Here is a 27,758-nt window from a genome sequence, read left to right as displayed (position 1 = left end):
CGGCCGGGTAGAGCGGCCGCCCGGGGGCGGGGACGTCCTGTATTTGCGGCAGCCCCCGCCTCCCCCGGCTCGGGCTCCGCAAAGAGGTCACGACGTTAGCCCTCCGCCCGGTCCGCAGCACGCGCGCCCCCGCGAACGAGCGCGCGCGGCCCACTGCCCGCCCGCGCCCCGGCGCCCTCCGCGCACGACGCCCCCTGGCGGGAGCCCTCGACCACGCCGGCCGCGCGAGCCGGGGAGGGGGCGGGGGCGCCGCGCACGCGCAGGGCCGGCGGCGCGCGCCGAGCGGGGGGCACCGCGCGGGTGCAGCCACGATGGAAGGGGGTGCGTACGGAGCGGGCAAAGCCGGGGGCGCCTTCGACCCCCACACCCTGGTCCGGCAGCCGCACACCATTCTGCGCGTCGTGTCTTGGGTAAGGACGGCTGGGTGGCCCGGCCGCGCTGGGGGTGGCGTGTCGTGGGGGCTCGAGCAAGGGCGGCGCGCCCGGACGGACGCCAACCCCGCCGGACCCCGGGCAAAGGTGCCGCAACCGGCGGGGAGCTTTCCGGCGGGGTGCCGGCGCTCGCCGCTCCCTCCCTCCCGGGCCCCGGAGGGGGGTCTCAGCTCTGGCGAGGGGCTCCCGCTTCTGCCGACGGCGCCCTTGCGTCCCGGCGCCCCCATTCGCTTGCGGCCCCCCATCGCCGTGACCTCCAGGCCGCAGCTATGCAGCTGGCGGCTCGGGGTGCGCGCTGCCGCACGGGCGGATCAGCGGCGGTGGGGACTGAGCCCGGGTTTCAGGTGGCCTTTTTGGTGGGGTGGATCAGGGCGTGGATCATCTCACGGGGTGCACGCCGCGCCTGCCGCGGACGTTCAAGGAGGTGAGGGCCGGAAACCAGGTTTGATGGCTTAGCCCGGAAGGTATGGAGAGATTCGTTGGGAAGCCGGATACCTGGCTTCCACCCGGGAACTGCCTCTCCTTCGCTGCGTGACCTTGGGCTGGGAACCACCCAAGAAATGTTTATGGGAAACGAGGAGTTACACACTGAGGTGGGGAGAGGCAACTCCTCTCTCATGCCTCAGTTTCCCGATTTGTAGAGACGTGGGAGGAGCCACTTTGGGCTCTGATATTTCCTGAATCCAGACCGCCCCCCGCCCAAGTACACCTGGATGCTTGTGGAGGGGATAAGGAAGAGGTCCTCTACCCACAGGGAAGAGCAGAGAGGCCTGTTCTGGACCTCCGGCCTGGTGGGGGTCAGAATCCCCCAGCAGTAGGGGGTCCCTGCTCAGACCCGGGACTGTGGGGGAGGAGGATGGGACAGAGACCGTGAGCACAGAGGGAGGGGTTCAAATGGTCTGGGCAGTACCCCAGGAGAAGAAGGCCCGTTACAGGAGGGAGTGCCTGGGGCCCCCTAGGGTTTGCTGGCCATTGCCCAGATACCCTCACTAGAGGGTCATGCCTCTGCAGGCCTGGGGCCTATTCTTGTGGGCCCATACCTGAAGGGCTAGGATTGGGGACACTGGGCAGGGTCACTATCAGCGACCCCAAGGGGCTACACCTAAGGCCAGTTGTGGCCTCAGGGTGCTCAAGCTCCCTCACTTGCTAGGTTTTCGGGGCAATATTAGGGTCTGATGGGTGGGACAGTTTGGGTGTTTATCTCTGGCCTCCCAGAGAGAAAGGAAGCTAACTGTCCTTTGTCTGAAAACGTTAAAACCTCCTCGTGGTGCTGCAAGAAGCATAGCCAAGTGTAAACCCCTTTCTTCTCAAGTACCCACCAGATGGGGAGCTCGGGGAGGGCAGGGAAGCCCCCGTGGCAGCACAGGGCCTGGCAGCGGGCCTGGCACCCTGGGCACATCCAGAACATTCATCTGTGCCAGTCTCCAGCTCCCCAGAGACCCCGACTGGCCCTCGGCAGAGATGGAGCTCTGGGGTGGCACCTGCCTGATCCGAGGGGCCAGCTGTGTGCTCTGCTCCCCTTTGCCAGCCCCTGGACCACGGGCCTGGGAGGGCGAAGCCATTGGCTTTGTGAGGGAGGTGTGGGCAGTTTGCCTGCTTGGGGCACTTCTGCCTGTGATGGCTTCATTTAGCAAAGCTTCATCAAGTCCGCTCGGCCCCTAGGGAAGGCGGCATGACTCAGACGCAGCCTTTAGCGCTCGGGGATGGCACAGTCCCACTGGGAAGGAAGCCAGGTACCCCCCGGGCAGAGGCCGTGAGAACCAGCAGAGGGGTCTCCCGGCCGTGGGAATCAGAGAGGCTTCGTGGAGAAGGTGTTATCAAATTGGGCCTTGAAGGATGAGCAGGGCTTTCCTCTGTTCACGTCCGGGTGCGGGGAGACATTCCAAGCAGGAGGAAGGAGGAGTAACTGATGGAGAGCCCACTGTGTGCAGGGGGGCGCACGTGGTCACCCAGCTCATCCCGCTACGGCCTGCATCACCCGAGGAAGCAGGCTCAGAGAGACCCAAGGTTCCTGAGCACATAAGCGGCAGACAGAGGATCCGAACCCAAATCTTGGAGTCTCCAGAGCACATTGGTTGCTTCCCCGGGAGCTGGGAGAGGTCAGAATGCCGGCTTTCGGGATTGGGCAGGATAAAGGTCATCTGGGCCAACCACCATCTAATGCCCAAATCCCCCCACCGCCTCCTAGCTCTGCTCACTACCTTCGTGTGAGCACAGGTGGCTGATACAGGCTGACTGACACCTTTAAAACATATATAGTATTTTTTTCTGATCACGAAAGTAAATGCTTGCTGATGTCTGGAAAGTATAAACATCATTTGCAGTGGTCACCCAACAATATAAACGTACTGGACTTAATACCACCGTACAGCTAGCAATGAGGACATTTTATATCCTGTGTGTTTTACCACGGTAAAAACAATCAGGAAAAAAAATCATGCATGATCTCACTGCTCAGGGAGGCCCAGTGCTTCCTTCCAGGCTTTTTCGAAAATGTGTGGTGGGCCAACATGTTTTAACACGTTGACGAGCATGGAGAAGATGCGGTTGGAGACCTGTCCTTCGCCCTGGTGTTCCCTTGGGGCCGCACGGGGTCAGGGAGGCACCAGGCTTCACCTTCAAGCTAACGAAGCCTGAGCTCCGGGGCTAGGGTGACCGGTTCATCCCGGTTTGCTGGACCTTTCCCAGCTTTAGCGCTGCAAGTCCTGTGTCCTGGGAGCCCCATCAGTCCCACACAAACCCGGACGCCTGGTCCCTCTAACAGGACCACTCCCGTGGAGCGGCCCTAGCCCCGTGGGCTCGTGGGCTGGTGATTTTGTGCAATTTGTAAAAAACAGATCTGATTTCTGAAAGAGGGACCCCCATACCATATAAGCTTCGGGGCCTCTGCAATCCTGGATCTGCCCTAGAACCTGAGCCACCGGGGCAGACACAGATCCCCCAGCACCTCCTCTTTGGCTTCTGTAGCTCCTCTCTGCCCCCCCTTCCCCACCCACTGGCCCCCAGGCCTGGTAGTGTGATTTTGCACAGCAGGCACTGAGCGCTTTGGTTAAGTGGGCAGGGAGCTGGCAGCCCTCTGGCTCAGCTGACTGGGACCTTTCCTGCCTGGGGTGAGGAGGGCATGGCTGAGGTGGGGCCCCGACGATGAGGGCAAGCTCAGAGCTGCTGCCTCTGACCTGGCTGGAGGGCTGGAGGGAGACAGGGCCGTTCCGGCTGGCGGCCAGGAGAAGGTGCCTTTAGGTTTCCCCTCGCCGAACCAGCTGTGACCACCGCTGTGCCTCAGTCTCCCCAGCTTAGTGAGGAGGACGAGCTAGGTCAGAGGTGCTCGCAGACCGTCAGTGGACACCTTTCTGTGTTCCGGAGCCAGGGAAGGGGGGGGCACGGAGCTCTGGCAGGGAGCTAGCTGATTTCATATAAAGGACCCCCTTCTCTGGCCTTTGCAATCTTACTTTTAGAGGGTCCAACTGACCTGCGGGGAAGGAATTTTGGCGCCGGTAGAGGAGAGGGTAGTTGGTGTTTTAATGTTCAGTTTGAGAACATTAAACTGGAATGTTTAATTCCATCTGGAATGCTAGAACGTTTGAAATTTCGGCCTTTTCAGGGTTGATTTCTGAAGGGCCTTGGCAGTAACATCCCAGGATTCTGTGAGTGGGGTGGGTATCACGCCCCCCCCCCACGACAGAATAAGGCACAACTTGGAGGTCTGCGGGGTCCACATTCAGTATACCCTCTTGGCCTCCCTGTCTAGGTTGCCGTGGCACCAAGGGGGGCCCGACGGGGTCTCATTGTCACCGGCACCCTCAATCATCCCAGTGAACGCTGGCTATAAAAGCTGAGTTTGCTTTGGAAACCCAGCAGCTTCGAGATGAGACCCCTTGTCCCCTCTCCTGTCCAGATCACCATTCCCTAGCCATCCTGCATCAAAATCCTGGAGCTGTGGGGTGGGGAAAGGGGGTCCGGGGTGGAGATAGAACCTCTGGCTGGCTCTGGCATTCAGTCATTCATTCCACAAATGCCAAGTCCCTGCTCTGCACCGGCCTGTGTGTCCCACCAGAGACACCCTCAGTCCAGTGACACGTACTCTTTCAGGCTTGAGACACTACAAGAAGAAAATCCAGTAGGGAGTCGCTACCACTGCCAGGGGCGTATGGAGGACTTCCAGGGGGAGGTGACTTCTGAGTTGGTTCTGATAAAGAAGTGCGGCGGGAACATTCCAGGTGGAGGGAACAGCATGTGCAAATATCCGGAGGCGTGAGGTCCGAGCGGGCTTTAGAAACGATGGTGAGCTCTTGGGGGTCCCGGGTGTGCGAGTGAGAGTGACGTCACACCCCGAGTGCGCTCAAGAGGGGCGGGCAGGGGGCGGCTCACAAAAGACCTCGGGTGACAGGTGCACACACTGGACTTCATCTGAGGGCCGTGGGCAGCCGCAGAGAGGGGTTTCAAACAGAGAAGCGCTCCCTGTGGCTGCTGTGTGGAAGTGCGGCTTGAGAGGGTTCTGCGGGCACGTGTCCTGACAGGAAAGGGGTGGCCTCATCCAGCCTGTCCGCTCCCAGCACCTGGCACGGCCCGTCACTGACTCAGAGAACTACGTCCATGGAGGTCGATCACATGCTCCTTTGGCGGTTATCACTAACAGTCTTGGAATCTTCTTATCTTTTCATCCGCTGGTGGCTGACCTTTGGCTGGTCCATCTGTCTTAGGTCTGGAATGGAGTCAGTGGCAAGGAGGTCTTCAGATGTTGGCTGGTCGGATCCTGCCTTGTGTCTTGGGCATTTCCTCGTGCACAGGGGCAGTGTGGGAGCTTGGGAGCCTGGGGGAGCCTGGGATTTCATGTGGGGAGCTGGATCGCCTGAGCAGGACCTTGGAAAGTCCTGGCCTCTCCAAGCCTCATCTGTGACCTGCGATTGGAATGCTAGGTTTGGGGCAGACTCGAAGCTTTGTGAAGACGGGTGTCGAAAGGGCCTGTTATACATCCACTCCACCCAGGCCTGTGGCGTCCCGGTCGAGTGGGTTCTGTTACCCCACTTGAGGTGAGAAGCTGAGGCCCAGAGAGGTTAAGTGGAGCGGCTGGAATCCCAGCAGGCAGCTTCCGCTTCAGGGAGACCCAGCCACATGGGGAGAGCCCCAAGACCTGCTCCTGCAGGGATCTGCGCCTGCTCCTGGGAAGCTCTGAGGCAAGCCCGAGCCTGGGGAGAAAGAACAAAGGCTGGGGGAGGAGGGGCGGAGAGGAGGAAGAACCAGGAGGAAAGGAAGGGCAGATGGCAGAGCTGGCGAGGGAGCTGCACTTGGCACCGAAACCGGGAGAACCAGCTGGCAGCTGGGAGGAGAGGCAGGACAGGCCATTGGGAAGTGTCTGGGGCCTGGAGGCCTGAGGCCACGTTCTGCACCCCCTCTGACCCTGACTGGTGGTATGACTTGAGCAAGATGCCATGTGCTCTGGGCCTCAGTTTCCCCACCTGTCAAATGGGAAAAGGAGAGTCAGATTGGGCTCGTGGTTCCCAACCTTTCTATCCTCAAAGAACCCCCACTCTTGCTCCTAGCGGACTCCAGGTTGGGGGACTTTTGGACCTGTCAGTCTTTGAAGAAGTGATATCAAGAACCACACCCCCACAATGCTTTCGGGGGGGCCCACAGCAGGGGGGCCTGGGCCCCAGGTCCGTGTATGTGAGCAGAGTGTCGGTTGGATCCTGGCACGGTGGCTCATACCCCTGTGTTTCTGGAGGACACTTCCCTTCCAGGGATGGAATTATGCTCAACTCCCCTTGGTGGGGGGGAATGAGGGGGACCGTGAGGAGGGGGTGGCTGTTTGGCTGGGACAGCCCTAGGCTGCCAGGCCCAGACTCTTTAGATCCCCAACAAGCCGGGGCTCTCAGCTCACGGTCCAGGGGCGAGAGAACATGGCCTGGGTCCCTGAGTCTTCAGCCCCACTCGGAACATTCCTAATTATAAATCACACTGTAACTTGGCCTCCCCCCACAACCCCACTCCCCTGGCAGCCTTCTTTTTTTTTTTTTTTTTAAGATTTTATTTATTTATTCAACAGAGATAGAGACAGCCAGCGAGAGAGGGAACACAAGCAGGGGGAGTGGGAGAGGAAGAAGCAGGCTCATAGCAGAAGAGCCTGATGTGGGGCTCGATCCCATAACACCGGGATCACGCCCTGAGCTGAAGGCAGATGCTTAACCACTGTGCCACCCAGGCGCCCCCCCTGGCAGCCTTCTTAAGGGGGCTCTTCTTTCCCTCATACCCTCCCTCTGCCGAGCCTGGAGGTGGGACAGGGTCCTCCTGGCTCCCGAGGCTGCCTCCAGACCATTCTCCCCCAGCTTTGACTTCCCTGTCGGCCCCGGCATCCCCTTCTCTTAGGCCAGCCGCAGGTCACTCCCCTATTCCTTGAAGGTGCCTACGACTTGGCACTTGCTCTCTCTAGCCCTGCCACTGCCTTCATTCCTGGGGACTGTACCACCCGCCTCCGTGATCCTACTCCCTCCTCCGCCTCGCCTCGTCCCACAGTCCTCTCCTCAGGGGGCCATAGCCCCTCTGGCCAGGTGTACTAGAGGCCTGGCCCACCTTTCCAGCAGCTGCCTGCACTTCCCCTCTCCTGTGTCTCCAACTCTCTCTCACCTCTTGATCCCAGCATCCCTGGGCCTGGGACCTCTGAGCCACTGACCCTTGGGCTGTGCCCTTTCCCCATCCTCCCTGTCCCCCTCTGGCTGGGCTCCTCGGAGGTCTCACCAACCCATGCCCAGCCCCAGCCTCCTGCATCCGGTGCTCACCCTGCCCCCGGGCTCTCTTATGTCTGTGGCCCCGGCGGGCCTCCCTGTAGCCACTTGGCCGGGCCTTCAGAAGACCTGTGTGGTCACAGTCTCCAAGGGTTCTCCCTCAGTTTCTCACCCTGCTCAGGCTTTCTTCCCCTCCTCTCCACCATCTGTGACCTTCTCCTTGCCAGACCCAGGTCGTTTGTCATGAACGGCTCTCTCAGCCCAACCTGGTCAGCAGGGAGAGGCTTATCCATCCTCCCCACCAGCCACAGGACACATGCACCCTGTCGTCTTCCGTGTACTACACACGGGAGTGTGTGCGGGGGGCCTGCTCTTTGCCGGGCGCTCACGGTCTGGTGGAGGGAAATGTGGTGATGAAACCAGTAAAAACGCAGATGAGCACACAGCCCGAGTGAGGAGGCAGTCGGGGCAGGGACAGGGGGGCGACAGTACAGTGGAGATGAGAAGGATGGGGCCAGCCAGGCGGAGAAGCGGGGAGGAGGACTTCCAGGCAGAAGGAACATCTTGGTAAAGACCGAGAAGTGCAGCAGAGCAGTGAAGAGGCTGCCACCCCCATGGATGTAAGCTGGGGGGGGGGGGGGCGCGGAGACTGCGTCTGTTACGTAACTGCCGTATCCCTGGTGCTGGATGGTGCGTGGTGTCCCGTAAGGGCTCTGTATGTGGGTGAGCGAGGTGGGGGACTGCACTGCTCTGCCTTCCCCTTTCCACCCTCCGTCCCTGTTTAGGGTCTCCCACCCAGCCTTTGAGGCCCAACTCAGATATCGCCTCCTCCTTGAAGTCTTCCAGGATACCCCCGCCCAAGCTTGCTGTCTCCTTGCTTCCTTTGTGCTCTAGATGAATGGCTGTAAGAACTCTCAAAGCAGAAGGCATTTCCCCCTTTGTGTCTTTCTTCTTCTCTAGAAAGTGAGGCAGCCCCTGGGACCAGGTAAGACCTGGAATTTCCGCAGAGGGAAGGAAACAGTGGACAGTGTCAGGCTTGTAGGAACCAGCAGAGAAGAGGCCAGGCATTGAGGTGAGGAAGAGCTCACAGACCGGTTCTTCTTACCCGCAGAGACTGCATAGAGCCTTGGTTTCCCCGTCAGCAAAATGGGGAGAGCAGTGCCTGCCCCAGGGGGCCGTTGGGGAATAGATGAGGTCCTGCCTAGGAAGGGCTCAGGTGGTGCTTGGCTGGTGTTCACAACGCTTTTCCAGGGGTGGCATTGCTCCCCTTCCCTACCTCCAGAAGTTCCGGCGTGCCCGGACATGGGTGAGGAAGGACCTGGGCTATGGCGGGGGGGCGCGGGTGTGGGTACTCCTGCCCCCACACAGCAGCCCGGGGCCCATCAAGCAGCTTGTCTCTGGGTCTCGTTGCCCCCTGCCCCCTGTGGTTACACAGGCACAGGAGGGTGAAGTACGGACAGTGCGGAGAGGAGGGGGAGCCTTCGGATCACCCGGCTGAGGCTCTCAGTACCTTGGGGACCAGGGTCTGCTTGCTCAGGCCCCTGCCCCGCAGAGCCCCCTCCCCCACCGCTGAGAATGTGAGGGACAGCTTGCAGGAAGATTACGGCCTAATCCCCTGCAGGTCACACCCAAGGCTTCTGAACAGGGTGCCCGGCAGCAGAGGAGAGAAGGGACCCTGGGAGCCCCCCGACCTGACCCTGCCTCAGCCCTGCGGCTCCGCACGAGGCTTTCCAGGAAGCAGAGTGGCTGCCTGGTGCCCGTCATGTGCCCCTGTGTTGGCTTCTGCCATTTTCCTCATATGACCCCGTGGGAGGCAGGGCCCCATTCCCATGAAGGGGGGCCCCTTGGCAGCCTGACACATCCCTCAAAAGCATAGCCACTTCTTTCCTCACAGCCTTTCCCTGGGGCCCAGGAGGCAGGATCAGAGACTTTGGTAGGGACACTGGCAGGAAGGCAGGTTCAGCTCAGGGTGATGGAGAGGACTTTTTAGGGAGTGAGCTCCCTGTGGTCAGAGGTGTGCAAGCAGAGGCCCAAGCTAAGGATACTGAGGAGCAAATACTGCCTTCTGATTCCCATGCTGCTTCTGCCCATGTCAGGTTTGCCGTTTGCTCCCCTCTAAGCCTTGCCTGACCTGCCCTCTGGGTCCAAGGAGGGAGTTGTTCACCCACAAAGGAACCAATAACTAGGGACATTTGTGTATAATGATGTTATCAAGAAAATAAGGTGGATTATTGAAAAAATATTATAGATCTGGGAGTCGGGTCTGGACGGTTTCTCTGAGTAGTTGTCTTGCCCTGAGAGTTGAATGTTGAGAAGGAACCAGCAGGAGCCAGCCTGGGAGATCTGGGGAACCCTGGGTATTCCAGGTAGAGGGAACAGCCACGTGCAAAGGCCCTGAGGCAGGAATGAGCTTTGGGGAGAGCTAGAGGAGAGTGACGAGAAAGGAGTCTGTGAGGAGGGCTGGAGGCCTGGGGTTGCGATGGGGCGGGGGATTCGCAGTGGGGGTGGAGGTGGGTAGGACGGAGCAGGGGACTGACTTGTTCAAAGGGATCTGTCCAGCTGCTGTAAAGGGGATGGTGCTGGAGTGGGAGTGGACACACCGAGACTGGGAAGCTGCTGTCATCGCCTAGCAAGAGGTGGTCGTGGCCCTGGCCAGCATGGAGGACATGGGGTAACTTGAGTGACTTGGGGCAGGATGAAGCAGTGGGCCTGGCGCCACCCTGGGTGGCATTTGAGAATGAGCTCAGTTTGGGGTTCGAGCTCCTGGGTGGGAGCCAGTGTGTGGATGGATGAGGGGCGCTGGGGGTCACTGGGGCTGGAGAGGTCAGATGGGAGACCAGCGGCTCAAATAGGGGGACCTCAGAGCCTGCCTAGGGGCTAGACTGTACCCCCAGCCTTGGGAGGGACTAGTAAGAGTCGGGATGGGTGAGCACCCGCTGGCTGTCACTGGAGGAGGCCGGAGAGGAGGCTGTCCTGGGTCAGGCAACATTGCAGCCTGGAGGTGGGCAGCAGCTGGGACCGTGGAGCCGAGGGTTACGGAGCAGATCAGCTGGCTGCCTGCAGTGTGTGGGGCAGGGGCCGGCGACTCCTCCAGCCATCTGGCTTAGGAACATGTCCCAGTAGAGGGTGAGACGGACAGTGCCATTCGGAGCTGGCAGGACCCAAGAGCTCCCCTCTCTACCGTTTATCTGGAGGGAAACCCAGCATGTGCCTAAAGATAGTTAAAGCCCACCTCTGGGGAGCTCCCAGCAAACAGCAGCGACCTCTGCCCCTCACGCTGGCCTGGCCCAGCTCTCCCGGGAGCCGTGTCAGCCTGATGCCTGCAGTGGCCCAGACACGGCCTGCCGCTCTGGGATGTGGAGGAACGGGGGCCCCGCCTCTCCTACCCAGTGGGGTGGTGACACAGCTCGGCACGGCAGGTGTCCCTCCTGGCACTCATGTTTTCCTAGAGTTTGGGATCTGGAATTCACTCCTGGGGAGGCGGCTGAAGGTAGAGAATTGGCTTACATCCTGGAATGGGGTTGGAGGGGGGCAGGCCTGGGCTAGAAGCAGGCACCCTGCTTACCTGCTGTGGGCCAGCCTGTTACGGGCAGGCTAGAGTCCAGGCCTCTCTGAGCCTCAGCTTCCTCCTCTATGAAATGGGCTAAGTGAGCCTGATTTGTGGAGATGTTTTTAGGTTTATTTTTTTTTTAAGTTTTTAAAGATACTTTATTAGAAAAAGAGAGGGAGGGGGGCGCCTGGGTGGCACAGCGGTTAGCGTCTGCCTTCAGCTCAGGGCATGATCCCGGCATTATGGGATCGAGCCCCACATCAGGCTCCTCCGCTATGAGCCTGCTTCTTCCTCTCCCACTCCCCCTGCTTGTGTTCCCTCTCTCGCTGGCTGTCTCTATCTCTGTCGAATAAATAAATAAAATCTTTAAAAAAAAGAAAAAGAAAAAGAGAGGGAGGGAGGGGCAGAGGGAGAAGGAGAGAGAGAATCTTAAGCAGGCTCCGCAGCCATTGCAGAGTCCGACTCGGGGCTCGATCCCACTCCTGTGAGGTCACGACCGGAGCCAAAACCCGGGCGCCTTAGACGTTTCAGTGAGGATGAAGTGACGTGATTTTTGGCAGGCACTCCCAGTCGATGCAGAGTCCCTGCAGAGGCTGTGGGGTTAGCTCGGGGTCTCCTGGGGGAGACAGACCCAGGAATGAGTTCCAACCAGGAGCGTGCCCAGGGGCAGGGTGGAGGAGAGTTTTGAAGGGTGAGGAGTTCGGTCCTATTTGAAAGATGGAAAAGGTGGGGAAGGGCATTCTGGGAGTGGGGACAGCAGGTGCAGGCTTACCAAACAGCCTGCGGCTGTGCCAACCCTGGCCCTCTGGGATGGGGGAGTCGAGTGGGGGAGGGGCAGAGGTGAGGCTGGGGCGGGGGGGTGGTGTCTGGCTGCTCTGGAGTCTCCGTGTCTGTGTCTCTGAATCCAGTACCCCAAGATCCTAAAATTCTGAGGTACCCCTGATTTGCTTTTCTGAGTTCACCATAGCTCTGTTCCAACTGCCATCTGGAATCCATTTTTTAAAAATCCATTTTTAAAAAGACCCAGGATTGGATTATAAAGACGGTGAAAAAACAGCCTCGGCCCATTTACATTGGTGTCTTTAAAAAAAAAAAAATTTTTTTTATAGCATTTTCTTTAGTTCAAGGAAAAGGGGTGTTTTTCTCTGTGCCTTCCCGTGACCAGCAGCCTCTCTGGGACACCCCCCCCCCCCCCAGGCCACCGTGTCCTGTTTCCAGGGCGCTGGTTTGCCGTCACGGACCTGTGGCCCGGGCCTCCAGCAGACGCGCTTGTCAGGAAGAGTTCGGCCACAGCAGCATAGAATTTCATTCTGGTTTAATTTCCATGCGTTGCCTGCTGCAGATCCGGCCTTAGCAAGTCCCCTGGAGGCCGCCTGCGCTGACGCGGAGCCTGGCACGGGGCGCAGAGACATGGGTTTGCGTCCGCAGCCACCCTGACCAGCCACGGCCCTGGGCAGGTCCCCGAGTGAGGAGGACACGTTTCAGTCACCTAGCAGACCCTGAGGGAGCCCCCCCCTCCTCCCAGCGGGATGGGAGCTCTGGGGGACGGAAACCTGAGGCCCATGCCCGCTCTTGGGGTGCTCCCTCCCACTAGGGTGGAGGGACGGCCGCTAAATGGAGAAGTTAACCCGGGCCTTGCAGGGTCCTGAAGGGAGCTTGGGGACTGCAAGGGACCGGTTGTGTATCCTTGGCAACACCTCTCCCTGTGTAGCCTCTCGGGCCCGGTCTCGGTGAGGCTCCCTGCCCTGGGCCAGCTCTGCAGGTGCGGGGCACGTGGCATGCGCACCTGTGTCCCTGGTGATCATCAAGCCACCCCCAGCCCCCGTTGCTCTTCCTCTCATCCCCCTCCGCCAACATGTCAGCAGATGCTGCTGGCTTTCCCTCGCACACGTGTTCAGCGCCCACCCTGTCCCACCGCCACCACTGCCCACGCCTGCCTAGCCCCCAGGGGGTCTCTCAGCTTTCACCTGCCCAGGGGGGCTCTTCTCAGACCTAAGTCACATCAAGTCACCCACCCACACTTAGGCCTGAAGTGGCTCTGAACTCTCCTGCCCCTGGAGGCTTTGGGTGGTAGCTGGATCCGTCTCCACGGAACATAACCCACGCAGGTAGAACCTGGGTTCAGAGAGGAAATGGGGAGGGGGGGAGGTGAGCAGTGGAGGGAGGTGAGGCTCAAGGGCCTTGACAGCTAGCCCGGGAAGCTCGGATTGTGTCCGCCAGGCGGTGGGGAACAGCTTTAGGGACCTTCATGCTGCAGGCTGGGGATGGCGATCCACGGGTCTGGTCACCCCCCTGTGACACCGTGGTTCATCTGGCCTTGTGTTTCTCCCCCCACCTCTCTCTCCCCGACCTAGGTGCCTCTCCAGCCCCTCCTCGGTCACTTCCTCCCACCTTCGGCGTCTGCCCTTTCTGTTCTGCCCAAAACACGCTTCCCCTCATCTTGGCACGGCTGGCTGGCTGCTTTCTTATCTGTGCTCAGAAATCGCCGCCTCAGCTCCCTTTCCTGACCCCTGCTGCCCTCCCCCCGCCCCCGCGTTGGTCAGCGGCAGTCTGGCGTCGGGGACGCTGCCTCCCCAGCACGTGCAGGTCCTCACGTGCATGACCTCATCACTTCCCAGCAGCACGCCAGTGGTTCGAGTGCTGTGGTTGCCGCGCTTTACGGATGAGGGGACTGAGGCTCAGAGAGGGCGAGTCACTTGCCCAAGGTGACTCTGAGCTGTGAGGAGAGCCGTGGGCTGGAGAGGAGGACCAGAGCTGGCACAGAGCCTCCTCTCTCTGCCCCGCCCTTGGGCCCCACCGGTTCCTTGGAGGATGTTGTGATCTTGTGACTTACCCTCCTGGGGACACGCTGCCTCCAGCACGTGCCTCCCGGCCTCTCCAGGGACTCCCTGCTTCTCTCCCCCAAGAGGGCCCTGTCTTAATGGTTCCTTCTCTGCTGTCCCCAAAGCCCCAACTTCCGCCCACCTGTTTCCCTCCAACCTCCTCTTGGCCTGCTTTTGGCCGGGGGTCCACCCTTGTCCCCACCCCTGGTGGAGCATGTCTGGCAGGAAGTGCTGCCCAAGACTGCCTTCCCGGTGCTCTTCCTTCTTTCCTGGGGCCTCTGAAGAAGGGAGTTAATCCTTGCTAAGCCCGTCCGTCCCGTGCACTGCTCTGCTCAGGGCACTTGCCTGTAATTCTCCCATTAGCCCTAAAGGGAAGGTGAACTTTTGCAGAGGACCAATCTGAGGCTCAGAGAGGTGGTCATTTCCTGAGGCCACCCAGCATAGCAGCAGGCCTGGGATTTGACTCCAGCAACCCTGTGTGACTTGTCAGTGTCTGGAGTGCCCTCTAATGGAGAGGCTTTTCCATTCTGCTGGATTGGGGATGTCAGGTGACCTCCGGAGCCGGGCCTCAGATTCCTGACCCCAACAGGTTCCTGGTAGGGACCTTGGACTTCTCTTGGCGCACTGGTCCAAGGGGCTGCGTGAATGGCAGTCCCGGAGGTGTGCTGTGCATGGCTCTGGCCACCAGCCATCAGGGACTGTCTTCGTTTCCCGGTATCCAGCATCTGCCTGGCTTGTCCAGACTGTCAGTGTCCCGGGAGTCCCTTAGACAATTGCTGTGAAGTCCGGACTTCCTGCCTCTCCCCTCCCATGCCCCCGAGCACCAGACTTGGCACTCAGTCACACGGCGGGAGAGACCACCCCTCCTTCAGGGCCACCCCCAGAGGCTGAGAGTTGGCTTGGTCAGGTGGGGAAGAGCACAGGGCTGAGAATCAGAGACACTTGGGGTCAGGATCAGCCTGTCCTGTTGACAGCAGTGCCCCCTGCTGTTTCTGAGGCTCAGTTTTCCTACGCCGCTAATTGGGAGCAGCGCGAATTGCCCTCTGCGCTTCTTGGGGTGATCGTGAGGACGCAGAACGTGTGACAGGGCCACGCCGAGAGCCAGCATGCCCGCACGGGGCTGGACCGTGGCCTTGTATACACTCTCAAGTCTGAAGTGGCAAATGTGTGGCTCACGGGCCACCACGGCCCACCTGTGTGCTCATGGTTGAACCAGGACACAGCCCCACAATCTTGTCTTTTTTTTTTAATTGCAGAAAAACTCACATAGCGCGCAGTAACCAATTTTAAAGCACACGGTTCAGTGGCATTTATGTTGTGCAATGAATACCTCTGTCCAGTTTCAAAACTTTTCATCACCCCATAAAAAACACCCCGAGCTCATTAAGTAATCACTCCCCATCCTCCCCTCCCGCAGCCCTGGTCGCCTCCGGTCTGCTGCTTGTCAGTTTTGCCTGTTAAGGATACAGTACATAAACAAAGGCATGTAACATTGACCTTCTGTGTTTGACTTCCTTCACCTCTTTTTCCACTCGTTTTAAGGTTCATCCGGTTGTAGCACGTGTCAGAACTGTTTTGTTGTTTGTTTTCATGATGGAACACTGTTCCATTATGTGGATATGCCACAACCTGTTTCTCCATTCATCCATCGATGGACATTTGGGTTAGAATTTTTCTTTTTTTTTTTTTAAAGATTTTATTTATTTATTTGACAGAGATAGAGACAGCCAGCGAGAGAGGGAACACAAGCAGGGGGAGTGGGAGAGGAAGAAGCAGGCTCATAGCGGAGGAGCCTGATGTGGGGCTCGATCCGAGAACGCCGGGATCACGCCCTGAGCCGAAGGCAGACGCTTAACTGCTGTGCCACCCAGGCGCCCCTGGGTTAGAATTTTTCTTAACACACAGTGCCATGAACCAATGATCTCCAGACTTTTGGTCATGCCCTCCTTTAGGAAAAAAAACTTTTGAACCAATCCTCCCAGTAAATGTAGATTTATCTGTTCTATATACATTTCTACTACACAGATCCAGTACATTACAAAACCCATGTAAACTATGGACATCTTAGGGGTACCCGGGTGGCTCAGATTAAGCATCTGCCTTGGGCTCAGGTCATGCTTCCGGGGTCCTGGGATCAAGCCCCATGTCGGGCTTCCTGCTCAGCGGGGAGTCTGCTTCTCCCTCTCCATCTCCCTCTGCCCCTGCTCATGTATGCTCTCTGTCTCTCTCAAATAAAGTCTTTAAAAAAAATAAAGTATAGACATCTTAGGAAATGAGATTTAAAAAATAATAATACTTCTCCTGTGTTTTCCCACTCCTGCCACGGAGTTACTGCCCATCCTGAGTATCAGGTGAGGATGAAAACATGCCTGAAATGATAGTTTCTTATTTTAGAAAAATTGGAAAACACAAAGAAGTGGAAAACGGACAGTAAAAATCTCCTCCGGCCTCTGCGTCAGGCTCACTGAAGACCACCGCTGAGGCTCTGCCTGTTGAGTCCGGGCCCCTTCATCCTCAAACGGTTTCAGGGGAGGGAGAGGCAGGAGGATAAAGCATAAATTTTTTTTTTTTTTTAAGATTTTATTTATTTGAGAGAGAGAGAGAGCACCCAAGCAGGGGGAGGGGTAGAGGGAAAGAGACAAGCAGACTCCCCTGAGCGGGGAGCCTGATGCAGGGCTCAATCCCAGGACCTTGAGATCATGACCTGAGCTGAAGTCAGAGGTGCCCCTGAAGCATGAACTTTAGAGTCCAGCCCTGGACTCTAAAACCTTATGGTTTTGTGACTCTGGTCACATGAATCAATACTCATACCTTAACTATCTCATCTGCAAAATGCTGGTGATACTAATGTATTAGTTAGCTATTGCTGTGTAACAAAATATCCCAAAACGAAGTGGCTTTAAACAACAGATTTGTCCTCTCCTAGTTTCTGACGTCAGGAATCTGCTTAGCCAGCTGCCGCTGCCTCAGGATCTCTCACGGGTCACATCGTGGGGTCAGCCAGGGCTGTGATCCTATCTGCAGGCTGAGGGCGGATCCATTTTCGAGCCCACTTACCTGGTACTGGCAGGACTCAATTCCTTACGGGCTGAGTTGACTGTTGGCTGGAGGCCTCCGTCAGTCCATGCCACGTGGGCCTCTCCACGGGGCGGCTCAAAACATGGCAGCTTCTTCCATTAGAGCGAGCAAGCAGGGAGTGGCAAGAGAGGGTAAGCAAGTGGAAGCCAAAGTCTTTGTGCTCTCCTGGCAGAGATGTTATCTGTCGCTTTTTGCAATATGCTGTTGGTTAGAAGTGAATCACGAGGCCGGGCCCACACTCAAGGGGGAGGAGGTTGCACAAGGCTGTGAATACCGGGAGGTGGGGTCGGGAGATGGGGGGGCCGCCTACCCAGCTACAATAGACCCATCAGAGAGGGTCGGTGGGGTAAACGAGGTACCACGTGCACTGTGCTCGGGGACGTGCAGGTTGCCCTGGCATTGGCTAGACTGTGACTGGTGTTACTCTTTTTTTTTTTAATTAATATGTTTATTTGAGAGAGAGAGAGAGAGAGAGAACGAGCGATGGGAGGGGCAGAGGGAAAGAACCCCGTGCAGACTCCCTGCTGAGCGCAGAGCTGGCCACGGGGCTTGATCCCAGGACCCCAAGATCATGACCTGAGCCCAAACCAAGAGTCAGAGGTTTAGGGGCACCTGGGTGGCTCAGCTGGTTAAGCGTCTGCCTTCGGCTCAGGTCATGATGGGAGATGGGGCTGGGCCTGTGCCAGCATCTGGGGGAGGCAGCCTAGGGGTGGGGGCTTGGCAGGTCTACCTCCAAGAAGGGCATGAGACCACTCGTTCTGGGAGGCCAGGTCCAATTCTACAAGAATCTTGGTGTCAGGAGAAGACGGCCTCTCAGGACCTGGTGGGTACGTACCTGACGGTACGGGCAAATCTGTGGTCAGAGGGTCCTTAGAGCCCGAGGCGGAGGAAGGAAGTGATTGTGCCCTCCTGCGCCGTGTGCCCCTGAGCGCGTTGTCCTCCCTCTCTGGGCCTCCCCTCCGCAATGCCCGCTTAACAGCAGCCTTGTGGCCGTTTGGGGTGAAGAGGGCTCCCTGGGGTGGGGGCACGCGGCAGGCCGAGGGGCGTAGCCTCCCTTCCCCAGGCCCGGCGCTGGGTCTCAGGCCCGGCCTGGCCCCTTCCCCACCCGACAGGTGTTCTCCATCGTGGTGTTCGGCTCCATCGTGAACGAGGGCTACCTCAACAGCAACTCGGGGGGCGAGAAGTTCTGCATCTACAACCGCAACCCCAGCGCCTGCAGCTATGGCGTGGCCGTGGGCGTGCTCGCCTTCCTCACCTGCCTGCTCTACCTGGCGCTGGACGCGTACTTCCCGCAGATCAGCAGCGTGAAGGACCGCAAGAAAGCCGTGCTGTCCGACATCGGAGTCTCGGGTGAGTCCCCCTGGCCATGGGGGCGGGGTGAGGGGACAGACTCGGGGTCACGTGGCTGGCAACAGGGAGTGGTGGGACCAGGCCTGGGCCTGAGACCCTGGGACGGCCCTCGGCTCCACAGCAGGGAGGGGACAGGGCTTCCTGCCCTCCAGGCCTTTTCTCTATCACCTCCCTTGGTGGAGCCTCGTTGAGAAGTAAGGCAAGTAAGGCACACAGTCCAGGCCCGGGGAGGGTGACCTGCTGTCCCTGTCCTCCAGAAACAGCCTTTGGCAGAGATGACCTGACCTCTGTCCCCACGAGTTCTGAGGCTCTGATCACTGGGTGCTTTGGTCGAGGGGCAGTGAGGCTTTGGCTGTGGTCTCAGGCCTCTGGCTGGGACTTCCCCCCCATTACTGGGCCTGGGACTCTCAGGATGAGCCTGGCTGACTGGAAGCAGTAAGGCCAGTCCCTTAAACTTGAGAGAATGAAATTAGTAGTTCTCAAACTGTATTCCACGGAGCCCCAGGGTTCCCCAGCAGTGCCTGTGGGAGATGTTGGTCTCCAGACAGCCCAGCCCTTCAACACACACACGCTTTATCGGAGCAGCTCTGGTTCTTTCTGGGTGGACTCTGGGCACCCACAGATCTCATTGCCACAAGGCTCCCACGGCTCAACTCCCCAGGCCCCTCCCTAACCTCGGGCTTTGCCGGGCTGCAGGCACAGGAGAAGTCAGTGCTCAGACCCGCGCAGCCCAGCTGCCCCCCTTGCCCAGCCTCCTCCAGCCTCTCTCTGCCCACTTCTCTGGAAGGCCACAGTGGGCCGGGGGTCAGACCAGTGCCCCTCCCAGACTGCTGCAGGGCGCTCTGCAGTCCCCAGGCAGGGATTCAGCTAGGAAATCTGTGTTTGGCTGAGGTGACAGAAATGCCCGCCCAGGCTGACTGACTTTTCTCTCTCTGTCTCTCCCTCCTTCCCTCCCCTCACTGCCCCTGGCTCTCCCCGGCTCTGCTGCTGGCTGCGCGGCCCGCACGGCCGGCTCCTTTCTGTGCTCTCTCTCCCGCTCCGCGTCTGACTGACCTCCCTGCTCTGGCCTCACCTTCCCTGTGCTTCCCTCTCTGGCACCCCCCTGCCCCTGCCTCTCCCTTTGGGGGTGGGGGAGTGTGGGAGCCGTGCTTCTCCCTGTTCCTCCCCACTCACCCTCTCTCGCGTGTGGCCCCTTCTGCCTGGCCCTGGTGGACCCCCCAGCCTTCTGGGCCTTCCTCTGGTTCGTGGGCTTCTGCTTCCTGGCCAACCAGTGGCAGGTGTCCAAGCCCAAGGACAACCCGATGAATGAAGGGACAGATGCTGCCCGGGCGGCCATCACCTTCTCCTTCTTCTCCATTTTCACGTGGGTGAGTACAGCCGCCCGCGCAGCGCGCACTCTCCCGGCCCAGCCAGGCCTGGGCTGCCGGCCTTGCCGCTTCGCCAGGGCCTCCTGCTTCCTGGGGCCCGAACGGCCCCCTGCGTCTCTCCTCGACGCTCACACAGGGCCGCATCCTGAGGAAGGAGGCTGTCGCCAGTGCCAGCAAGGACAGTCCCCTAGGACGGGAGACCCTCGCTTTGGCACAGAGCACCCCCCTCCAGTGATCGTGAACGCCCCTCACAACACTCTGGTAGCTGGGTCGTGGGCATTTACTCTAACCTTTTCCAAACACAAGCAGAGGCCTAGCCGGGAAGATAAGGCTCCTAGGCGTCAGGAGACCTGGGCCACATCTTGGGGCTGCCTCTAATTTTCCGGGCCTCTGTCTTCCCATCTGTAAAATCAGGAGATTGGATTTGGGGTGGGAGGGTGTCACAAACCCAGACGCCCATGGGGCAGGCAGCACGTGAGAAATGATGAGTGGGCCGGTGGCAGATGCATGGCCCAAAATGGGCACCCTCGGCCCCTGTTCCAAAGCAGAAATGGGGATCCACACTGGCCAGGTCTTCCTGTTTTCCAGGGAAGCCAGAAATCTGAATTTCTGTGTGAAATCTGATCTTTTATGTGTTAGCGATTTATTCAGGTTAAAAAAATACCATGTGGATCAAAGAAAGCACGTCTCTGGGCCCGACTGGCCAGCGGCCCCCTCGGCAAGCTCCGGACCCGGGCTGGGCCTTCTTTCCCACCGGTTCCGGGGTGCCTTGATGTACTTTTTCTCCCCTCATCTCCCTCCTGCAGATGTCTGGGGTCACGTGGGCTCCAGGCTCCCGTCCCAAGGGTTCTCCCACCCCTGCATGCACCCCCTTCCCCTCCAGGCCTTCCGGCAGACCTGAGCCCAGCCTTTTGCAAAGAGCCCCTGGGGCTGGATGTGGACTGCCTTCGCCCCTTCTGCAAAGCGTGCTGCAGCCAGCCCTCCCTGTCCCTCTACCCTCCTGGGCTTGTCCTGGAGTGACTTCCTGCTCCTTACGATGGCCCCTGAATATCCATTTTTCTCTTGGGACCCCCCCTCCCCGCGATGCAACATTAGGAACTAGAGTTTAGAGAACACCTGTGGTTCAGGCCCCAGCTCCCCAGCTGTGGTCACACCAGCCATCCAGGTCCTCAAGGTTGAGCAGGAAGAATCAGGTGACCCCAGGGCATCTCAGACCAGAGAAGGTGCCCCATGTGTGGGGATGACCCAGCGCCGCCCCCCCAGCCCTACAGGGAGGTATTTGGAACAGTGAGCCCTGAGATGGGGGTGGGGTTCATGGAGGAGGAGTGGGTGATTGGACAGCAGGACTTCCAGGGGCAGATCCAAAAGCCTGACCGACAGGTGCCCACTGGCCCACTGAAGCCAGCCTCCCTGCTGGCACTTCTGCCTTTCCCAGCTCTTCTCCACTGGCCTCACCCCTGCTCTCTCCTGGCAGAGCCTGACCGCAGCCCTGGCCGTGCGGAGATTCAAGGACCTTACCTTCCAGGAGGAATACAGCACACTGTTTCCCGCCTCGGCACAGCCGTAGGCCTGCCCAGCTTCCAGAGGCAGGGGTGCCCCGTGTCATGCGCAGTTGTGGGGGGCGGCCTGCTGCCTGGAGTGGCCAGGATACCAGGGCACGCAGGGCAGGGGAAGGCTGGCTGGCGAGGCCAGTTCAGTCCTGCCACTTATTCACTTGTTGCCTCCTTTATGTTTCGTTTGTCCATTCATTCAGTAAACATTTATTGAGCTGTGTTGTGCCTAGTGATGAATCAGACGGGGTCCCTGGCCCCGGGCTGGGGAGGGGAAGACAAATGCAGTTTCCCCCAAACAGACTGCCAGGGACTATCAGAGGGTTGGAGGTGGGTCGTACACGGGCTGCCAGGGTGCTGACTCTGGGCATTGGGAGAGCCTGGCCCTCGCTGCAGCACGAAGGCTGACCTTACAGTCCCCGTGGAGGCTGGCTGCTGGGGGGGCCTGGCCGAGGACGTCAGCGGACTCCTCGCCTGGCTCTGCTCTCGTATGCTGTGTGACCCTGGGCAGAGCCCTGCACCTCTCTGAGCCTCTGTCCACTACCCAGTGGACCAACCTCTCAGGGCTGTTGTGCAGACGAAAGAAAGGCTGGCGCAGGGCTTGGCACAGAGATGCTCAATAAATGTAGGTCTTTTGTTCTTTCATACATTCATTCATTCATTCTCTCCCAGGAGTCAGAGACACCTCCAAAATCCCTGCTTTGGGGGCAATTCTCATGGGGTGAGTCCTTGTTCTTCCAAAAGGCTCTGGCTTCCAGTTCTACACAGCCTCCAGTTACCTGGGCAGGATCCACCTATCCCTCCACTGTCTGCAGGAGCTGAGGGAGTCTTAGAGCAAATAGGCCCCCAGAGCAAAGCACAAAGAGAGTGAGCTTCCTAACTCTAGAGGCATACAAGTGCAGTCGGCCACAGACAGTGTACCCACTCTGATGAAGCAGGGCCAGGCGCGCCACCAGGTTGCTGGGCTCTGAGCAGAAGCCCCAGCCTCCCCTTTGCACCCCAGTCCAGCAGGGTCCCTGTCCTGCTCCCCCTCCCCCCCAGGCTCTTGTGTTGTGGCCTCAAACTGGCTGGCGAAGGGAGGCCTGAGTTCCTCAGCTCAACTCCTGTACTCCTGGTCCGCCTTTCTCAGGCTCCCGTACTGCTTTAAACAGCCACCATTCAGAAGGACTGCCCCTCAGAGCTTTTACCAGTGACACAAATCGTCAGTGCCTAGTCACTGGGCTTCTGGAATTTTCTAGAATAAAATGCCAAGCACACTTCACCCCCTACCTCTCACCAGATGGCCCTTTGGGGTTCCTTGTTTGTTTCTTGCCTTGTCAGGGGGCTGATGAAAGGGAAGGAGATGGGGAGGGCCCCGGCCAGGGAAGAGGCAGGACCTCTGTGTCCAGGTCTGGGTTCTGGCACTAACTCTGCCATGACGTCTCCCTTAACCAAGCCTCAGTCTTCCCAGCCCAAAAGCGGGTATGTAGAGCATTAGCATCTTTCCATCGGTGTTTCCGGGTAGTCTGCTAGTAAGATCTCGGGCGGAGGCTTTCCATGTAAACCTAAAAGCTATTTTTTAAAATTTATTCCCTAGCTTGGTGTGGTCAATGTCATTGTCCTTAATAACAATGCAATTGTTTTTGCTGAAAAAGAATTTCCCGCCTACGTACATGTGCTGTAGACCAGGCTTTCCCAACTAGGTCCTGTGGGAAAGGGCTTTGCTGGTCAGATAAGGTTGGCAAATGCTGCTTGCCATAGTTTTCCCCTGGGGGATCCCAGCATACATGAGTCAAGGCTCTGACAAGTCCTGTGGCTTATTTTACTCTGTTCCCAAACTTGTTTGACCATATGTTTTAGTTAGAATGAGGTTCAGCAGCGCGTGATATTATAAATCACAGTGGTTTAAATGAAGCCCAAGTCTGAGAGGACAGTCCAGGGCTGGCATAGTGGCTCCAGAGGTCTTTCGTGACCCAGGCCTTTCCCATCCCTCCAATTTGGCTCATGGACCTCGTGGTCCTGCGTGGCAGCTAGGGCTCTAGCTACCACATCCGCATTCCAGGCGTCAGGTCCAAGGGTGGGACAGAGGACTTGGGGCAGTGTGCTGGCTGGGACTTAGTCACGCGCTTACACCTAGCTGCAAGAGAGACGGGACGGCTTTTAGGAGATGCCAGCCGTTCTCTAGCCCCCCAAAAATCTGTGTTCCCCATTCCGCATAACACCCCTGAGAACCCAGTTTGAGAATGGTGTTGTGGCCTTTGGGCCATTTTAACACTCCAGAGCGGAGGACGTTTGCTGACCCATCAGGACCTCTGGGATTGGGGGACAGGGGACGGGTGACTTCTGAAGGTCTTTCTGGCCGGATGGACAGTGTGGCTCTGCATGTCTCGAGGGCTGGCCGCCAGGACAGACTCCCCCTCAGTCAGGCTTGGTCTCGTCTCCCGTGCTTTGAGGATATTTAACCCCTACTGCCTGTGTCCTGTGAACTAACTGCCACTAACCCGCTGTTCTTGTCTGTCTCTCCTCTAACCATCCCCTCCCGCCTGTCCTTGTCCCCGCTGGCCCCCATCCCAGGCGGGTCAGGCCGTGCTGGCCTTCCAGCGGTACCAGATTGGCGCCGACTCGGCCCTCTTCTCCCAGGACTACATGGACCCCAGCCAGGACTCCAGCATGCCTTATGCCCCCTACGTGGAGCCCAGCGCCGGGCCAGACCCCGCCGGCATGGGCGGTACCTACCAGCAGCCCGCCAACGCCTTTGACACCGAGCCCCAGGGCTACCAGTCGCAGGGCTACTGAGCTGCAGTGACCACCTGCCCCTCGCCTGTCCCCGCCCCGTCCCCAGCTGCCCCCCGCCCTTTCCCCCTGCCCACACCCAGACCCCTGCTCCCTCTCAGGCTGCCCTGCCCAGCGCCTTGGCAGCCTCTGGGTTGTTCCCCTGAGGTCCAGGGCAGCTCAGGGTGGGCTGGGGCTGCAAGGGGCTGGAGGTTCGTCTCCACATGTGTGCAAGTCTGTCCAGCAGGGGCTGGGGGCGTTCGCGTTCGTGCATTGTGTCACCGAGCGTTCATCGAGTGCCTGCTGTGTGTCAGGTATGTGCTTGACACCGGTGGTGAGAGACCAGTGGTCCCGGGAAGAGGGAAGACGAGGCACAGAGAAGCCCCGCTGGTCCCGGAAGTGGAAATCGGTGTGAAAGATAGACCGGACGGTGCTGGGAAGGTTTGGCTTCAGGGTGGGTGGGAACACCCGCAGGACATCGGGGCCTGGAGAGGTCAAGGTCCCTTGCCCAGGGTCACTCAGGCAGCCAGTGATAGAGTTGGGGCCAAGCCCGGGCCACCTGACCAGAGAGCCCCTGCTGTCCCCAGTCCTCCCTGCCTTCCCCGTCCCCGAGCCTGGGGCTCCACCACTCAGTACTCCCGTCACTCTGGGAGGCCTCGGGGACCTCAGCCCGTGAGATAACCCTGATTCTGCTGCAGGTCAGGGGCTTGTTCTGCCAGGCTGCTCCCCACAGTGGGACAGCCCTGCCTCTAGGCCCCTCTCCCCACATCCCCACCGGCCCCTCCCCTGGGCTCCCATCAGGGTGGGAGGGCCAAAGGGTTCGCCTCACTTGCTTGTTTCCCCATGTACTGCTCCATGCTGTGCGTGCCCCACCGGGAGCTCCAGCACCCTCTGTGTGGCCTCCCAAAGGATTGACCATCGTCCCTGCCCAGGGCTGGGTGGACAAGGAGGCCCAGAACGGGGAGCGACCGGCCCAAGGTCACAGTGAATAAGTGGCAGAGCTGGGCTTGCTGCCTGGGTTTCTTGGCCCCAGCCACCCAGCAGGTGCCCGATTCCCTGTCCTGCCCTTGTGACCTCCCAGGAAACAGAACTGATCTGGGACACTGTGTCATATTTCCCTCAGCCGGGGTTAGCCAGGGGCTCAGGGGCCGGAACAGCCAAGGACATGGAGGGTCCTTCCACTGGCCTTCCAGAAGGCCTGTTGAGAGGACAGTCACCCTGTGGGAGTCCGAGTAGGGGGCAGGGGGCTCTGGAGCCAGCAAGGCCAGCCTTCGAGCTGCTGCCATGGGACAGACTGCTCCCAGCATGAACGCTGAGAGCCCCTGGTGCGTGGTGGGCTGGGGGAGGCTGGGGGCTGCAGTGCAGACGGTAGCAAGTGTCTCCAAAGGCACAAGGAGGGTTGGGGAGGGACTCTCGCACAGGCGGATTCTTCACTGAATCTTGAAGGACAGGGAGGCCTTAAAGGAGAGAGAGAGAGAAGTGTGGGGAGATGTGGGGCCCCGGGTCCACTGGCCAGTGCCCCGCGGAGCAGGGCCAGGGGATCGTGACTTGGCTCCATGCTGGATGTTCCCCCGCCAGCACCCCATGCCCCCACGAGAACCCTCAGAGACAGGTGATACTCACTCGCTTGCCCATTGACTCCGTGGCTGTCCTGTGCCAGGGATTCAGAAGGTGTGCGAGCTGGCCATCCAGAGATGAGCACCAAGCCAGCCACCGTACCCAGGGTCCACGAGAGGGCAGGGTGCTATCTGCACGCTTGCCAAGGGACGCGACGCCCCTAGGAGGGGCCGGGAGGACGGGCAGCAGTTAGCCATGAGGGAAGGAGAAGGAATTTCCTAGGTAGAGAGGTAGCATCGTTGTCCCCACTTAACAGAAGGGGAAACTGAGGCTCAGAGTGTAAACGAGTTAGCAGTGGAGCGTGGATCTGAACGTAAGCCTGTTCAAGTCCTCATAAGGGGCAGCAGTGACAGGAGAGAACCCCAGACAGCTGAGCAATAGCTGGTCATCGCAGACTTCAGTTTTCCACATGGCAAGGGGCTCTGTCTCTGGTACCCCCGCCCCGCAGTGGTGCAAGTGAGGATGGGATGGGGTTGTGGCATCTACCAGGCCGAGCAGCGGAGCCTGTACCGGGGCCAGGTTTGCGAAGCAGGTAAGGGCATGGGTGCTTGTGGGGGCGCTTCTGGCAAATGCAGGGGGCTGAGACAGGTCCTTCCCCTCACCCACCCCCCACCAAACACCCCCTGCCGATGGACCCCAGGAGACCCCAGGGTGCCGCCCATCCATTCTCCCCGGCACTGACCAGTGTCTCGGGATACTGAGCCAGAGGGCAGGCTGCACTTAAGGCTTCACCGATCCCCTGGGTGTTTCTTAGAGACTCTCCCTGCCTCCCCAGACCAGGAAAGCTTACGTCAGGACCCCTGCTAGGAGGGAGGGGCATGGAATCTTGTCTTTGCATTCCTCATTCCACCTGGGGTACAACCCAGACATGATCCCACCATAAGGCTGGGTGTTGGCAGGGGCCAACTGGTGGAAGTGAGAAGCAGGGAGAGGACGGGATTCAGCTGGGACCCAGGGCTCCTGACTCCCCTTCTGGGAGGTTGGTAGGGATGCCCTGCTGCTTCCACTGGCTGAGGACAGCCCCCTGGAGGCCCCAAACTTTGAGCCTGTGCTCACAGGCCAATGGTATCCTCTTTTCCCTCCCTCTGCCTCTCCCTTGCTTCCAACTCTTTCTTTGGAGAAGTCCGCCCCTGCAGCCTGACCTTGCTGAGTTTGGGCTCCCTCCTTCCACCAAACACAAGAGAGGGCCCAGGAAAACTGGGTTCCACACAAGTTCAGAGCTGCAAGGACCCTTAGAGATGGTAGAGTTGGCCGGTAAGACAGTCACTTGTCCAAAGGTACGCCCAGAGTCAGAGGTTGAGGACCTAGGTCTCCTGCTGCCGAGTTAACACTCATCCTGCACAGCCATGGGCCATCTGCCTGGGTATGGCTTCTGGTACCTGGGGGTGTGACAATCAAGGGACTAATTCCCCAGGGACTGGCATCCGCTCCCCTACTCCAACCTCCCCTGTGATTTTTGATCTTCAAAGACTCTTGGGGGTCCCAGGCTTCCCCCATGTAACCAAGAGCTCCCACTCGTTACCCCTTGAGGGCCCCCCAACCTTGGCCCAAGACCCCTTTGATTCTCTAAGGAGCAGGAAGGGGGAATACCCCTCCCAAGAGTTTGTGGGAGGATGGGCTGGTCCAGCCATCTCCCAGCGCTGCCCCTTGATGTGACACTCCCCGTCCCCTGGTGCCCACAGCCCTTGTCTGGGTGTCCCGGCCCTCCCGCAGCATAACTGCCTGTGTATAGTATAAATATATATATTTTCTATATATAAGATGTATAATATAAGGCTCCACAAATCTATCTCTGTGTGTGTGCGTGTGTGCAGTGAATGGCGGTCCCCATCCTGGGCCCCCACTCTGGACTCCCCCCACCACCTGGTCAAGTCTCAAGAGTGAATCCAGTGGCCCCGTGGCACCCTCTGTTATGACATCTGTCCATTTGTGGTGAACCAAGTGAAGGTGGTGACTTCTGGTGACATACTAATAAAGTGAGGACAAACCCACCCGCTGACTGCAGCGTGTCACGATGATTTTGTTCTGAGTGTGGTTTCCCTGACCTGGCACGTGCTTTATTTATTCTTATTGTTCACTACAAGTAAGATCATTACAGTTGAAGCCAGTGCCCCCCACTTTACATGCGTGCATGCAGGCGCACAGACACACACACACACCCCCGTCACCGTTCCTCTCCTGGCCCCTTTCCCAATCCCCAGAGGCACCCAAGCCTCCATCCAGGCCTACACATATGTTTGCAGGACACTATTTAAAGTTAGTGGCCCTGAGCTGACAAAATATTCATCCGGACACCGCGCTGGGCAGCACTAGAAGTCAACACGGAGCAAAGTAGACAGCCCTTGTCCCTGCAGACGTGGTCTTCCAGCAGGAGGCGTGGATGTTAAACCAACATGCAAACAAAAATGTAAGTTGTGACAAGTGCAGAGAGAACGTCAGAAGATGCGTTTAGACCTGGGCTCAGATACAGATGCTCTGAGGAGGTGACCATTCACCTGAGCTCTCTCCAGTGAGCAGGTGTTC

At 58.9% G+C, this 27,758-nt stretch overlaps 1 protein-coding gene across 3 annotated transcripts; it reads left to right on the top strand.

Moving 5' to 3' along the window:
• The first annotated feature begins 195 nt into the window (after positions 1–195).
• On the top strand, positions 196–27,234 carry SYNGR1 (synaptogyrin 1). Of its 3 annotated transcripts, none has more exons than XM_045780136.2 (4): positions 196–410; positions 17,713–17,950; positions 19,172–19,317; positions 23,421–27,234. In XM_045780136.2, the coding sequence occupies exons 1-4, from the start codon at positions 312–314 to the stop codon at positions 23,640–23,642; spliced, it is 705 nt and encodes a 234-aa protein (XP_045636092.1). In that variant the 5' UTR covers positions 196–311; the 3' UTR covers positions 23,643–27,234. The 3 variants fall into 3 exon arrangements, with proteins under 3 accessions (XP_045636092.1, XP_087724824.1, XP_087724825.1); XM_087868698.1 differs by having other exon boundaries at positions 203–410; positions 23,487–27,234; XM_087868699.1 differs by lacking the exon at positions 23,421–27,234 and adding an exon at positions 20,792–21,089 and having other exon boundaries at positions 237–410.
• Positions 27,235–27,758: the final 524 nt, after the last annotated feature.

Source organism: Ursus americanus, chromosome 17 (genome assembly GCF_024610735.1).
Source record: "Ursus americanus isolate L20-20 chromosome 17, mUrsAme1.1.p, whole genome shotgun sequence".
Lineage (NCBI taxonomy): Eukaryota > Metazoa > Chordata > Mammalia > Carnivora > Ursidae > Ursus > Ursus americanus.
Note: the sequence above shows the minus strand (reverse complement) of the source record. Positions and strands in the feature narration are given on the sequence as shown.

Bases quoted from the DNA above. Each gene is read 5' to 3' on its own strand.
- SYNGR1 (XM_045780136.2), top strand. From the start codon at position 312: ATGGAAGGGGGTGCGTACGGAGCGGGCAAAGCCGGGGGCGCCTTCGAC. The intron at 411-17,712 runs GTAAGGACGGCT...CCCACCCGACAG, and splicing joins TTCTGCGCGTCGTGTCTTGG to GTGTTCTCCATCGTGGTGTT. The intron at 19,318-23,420 runs GTGAGTACAGCC...CCCCCATCCCAG, and splicing joins TCTTCTCCATTTTCACGTGG to GCGGGTCAGGCCGTGCTGGC.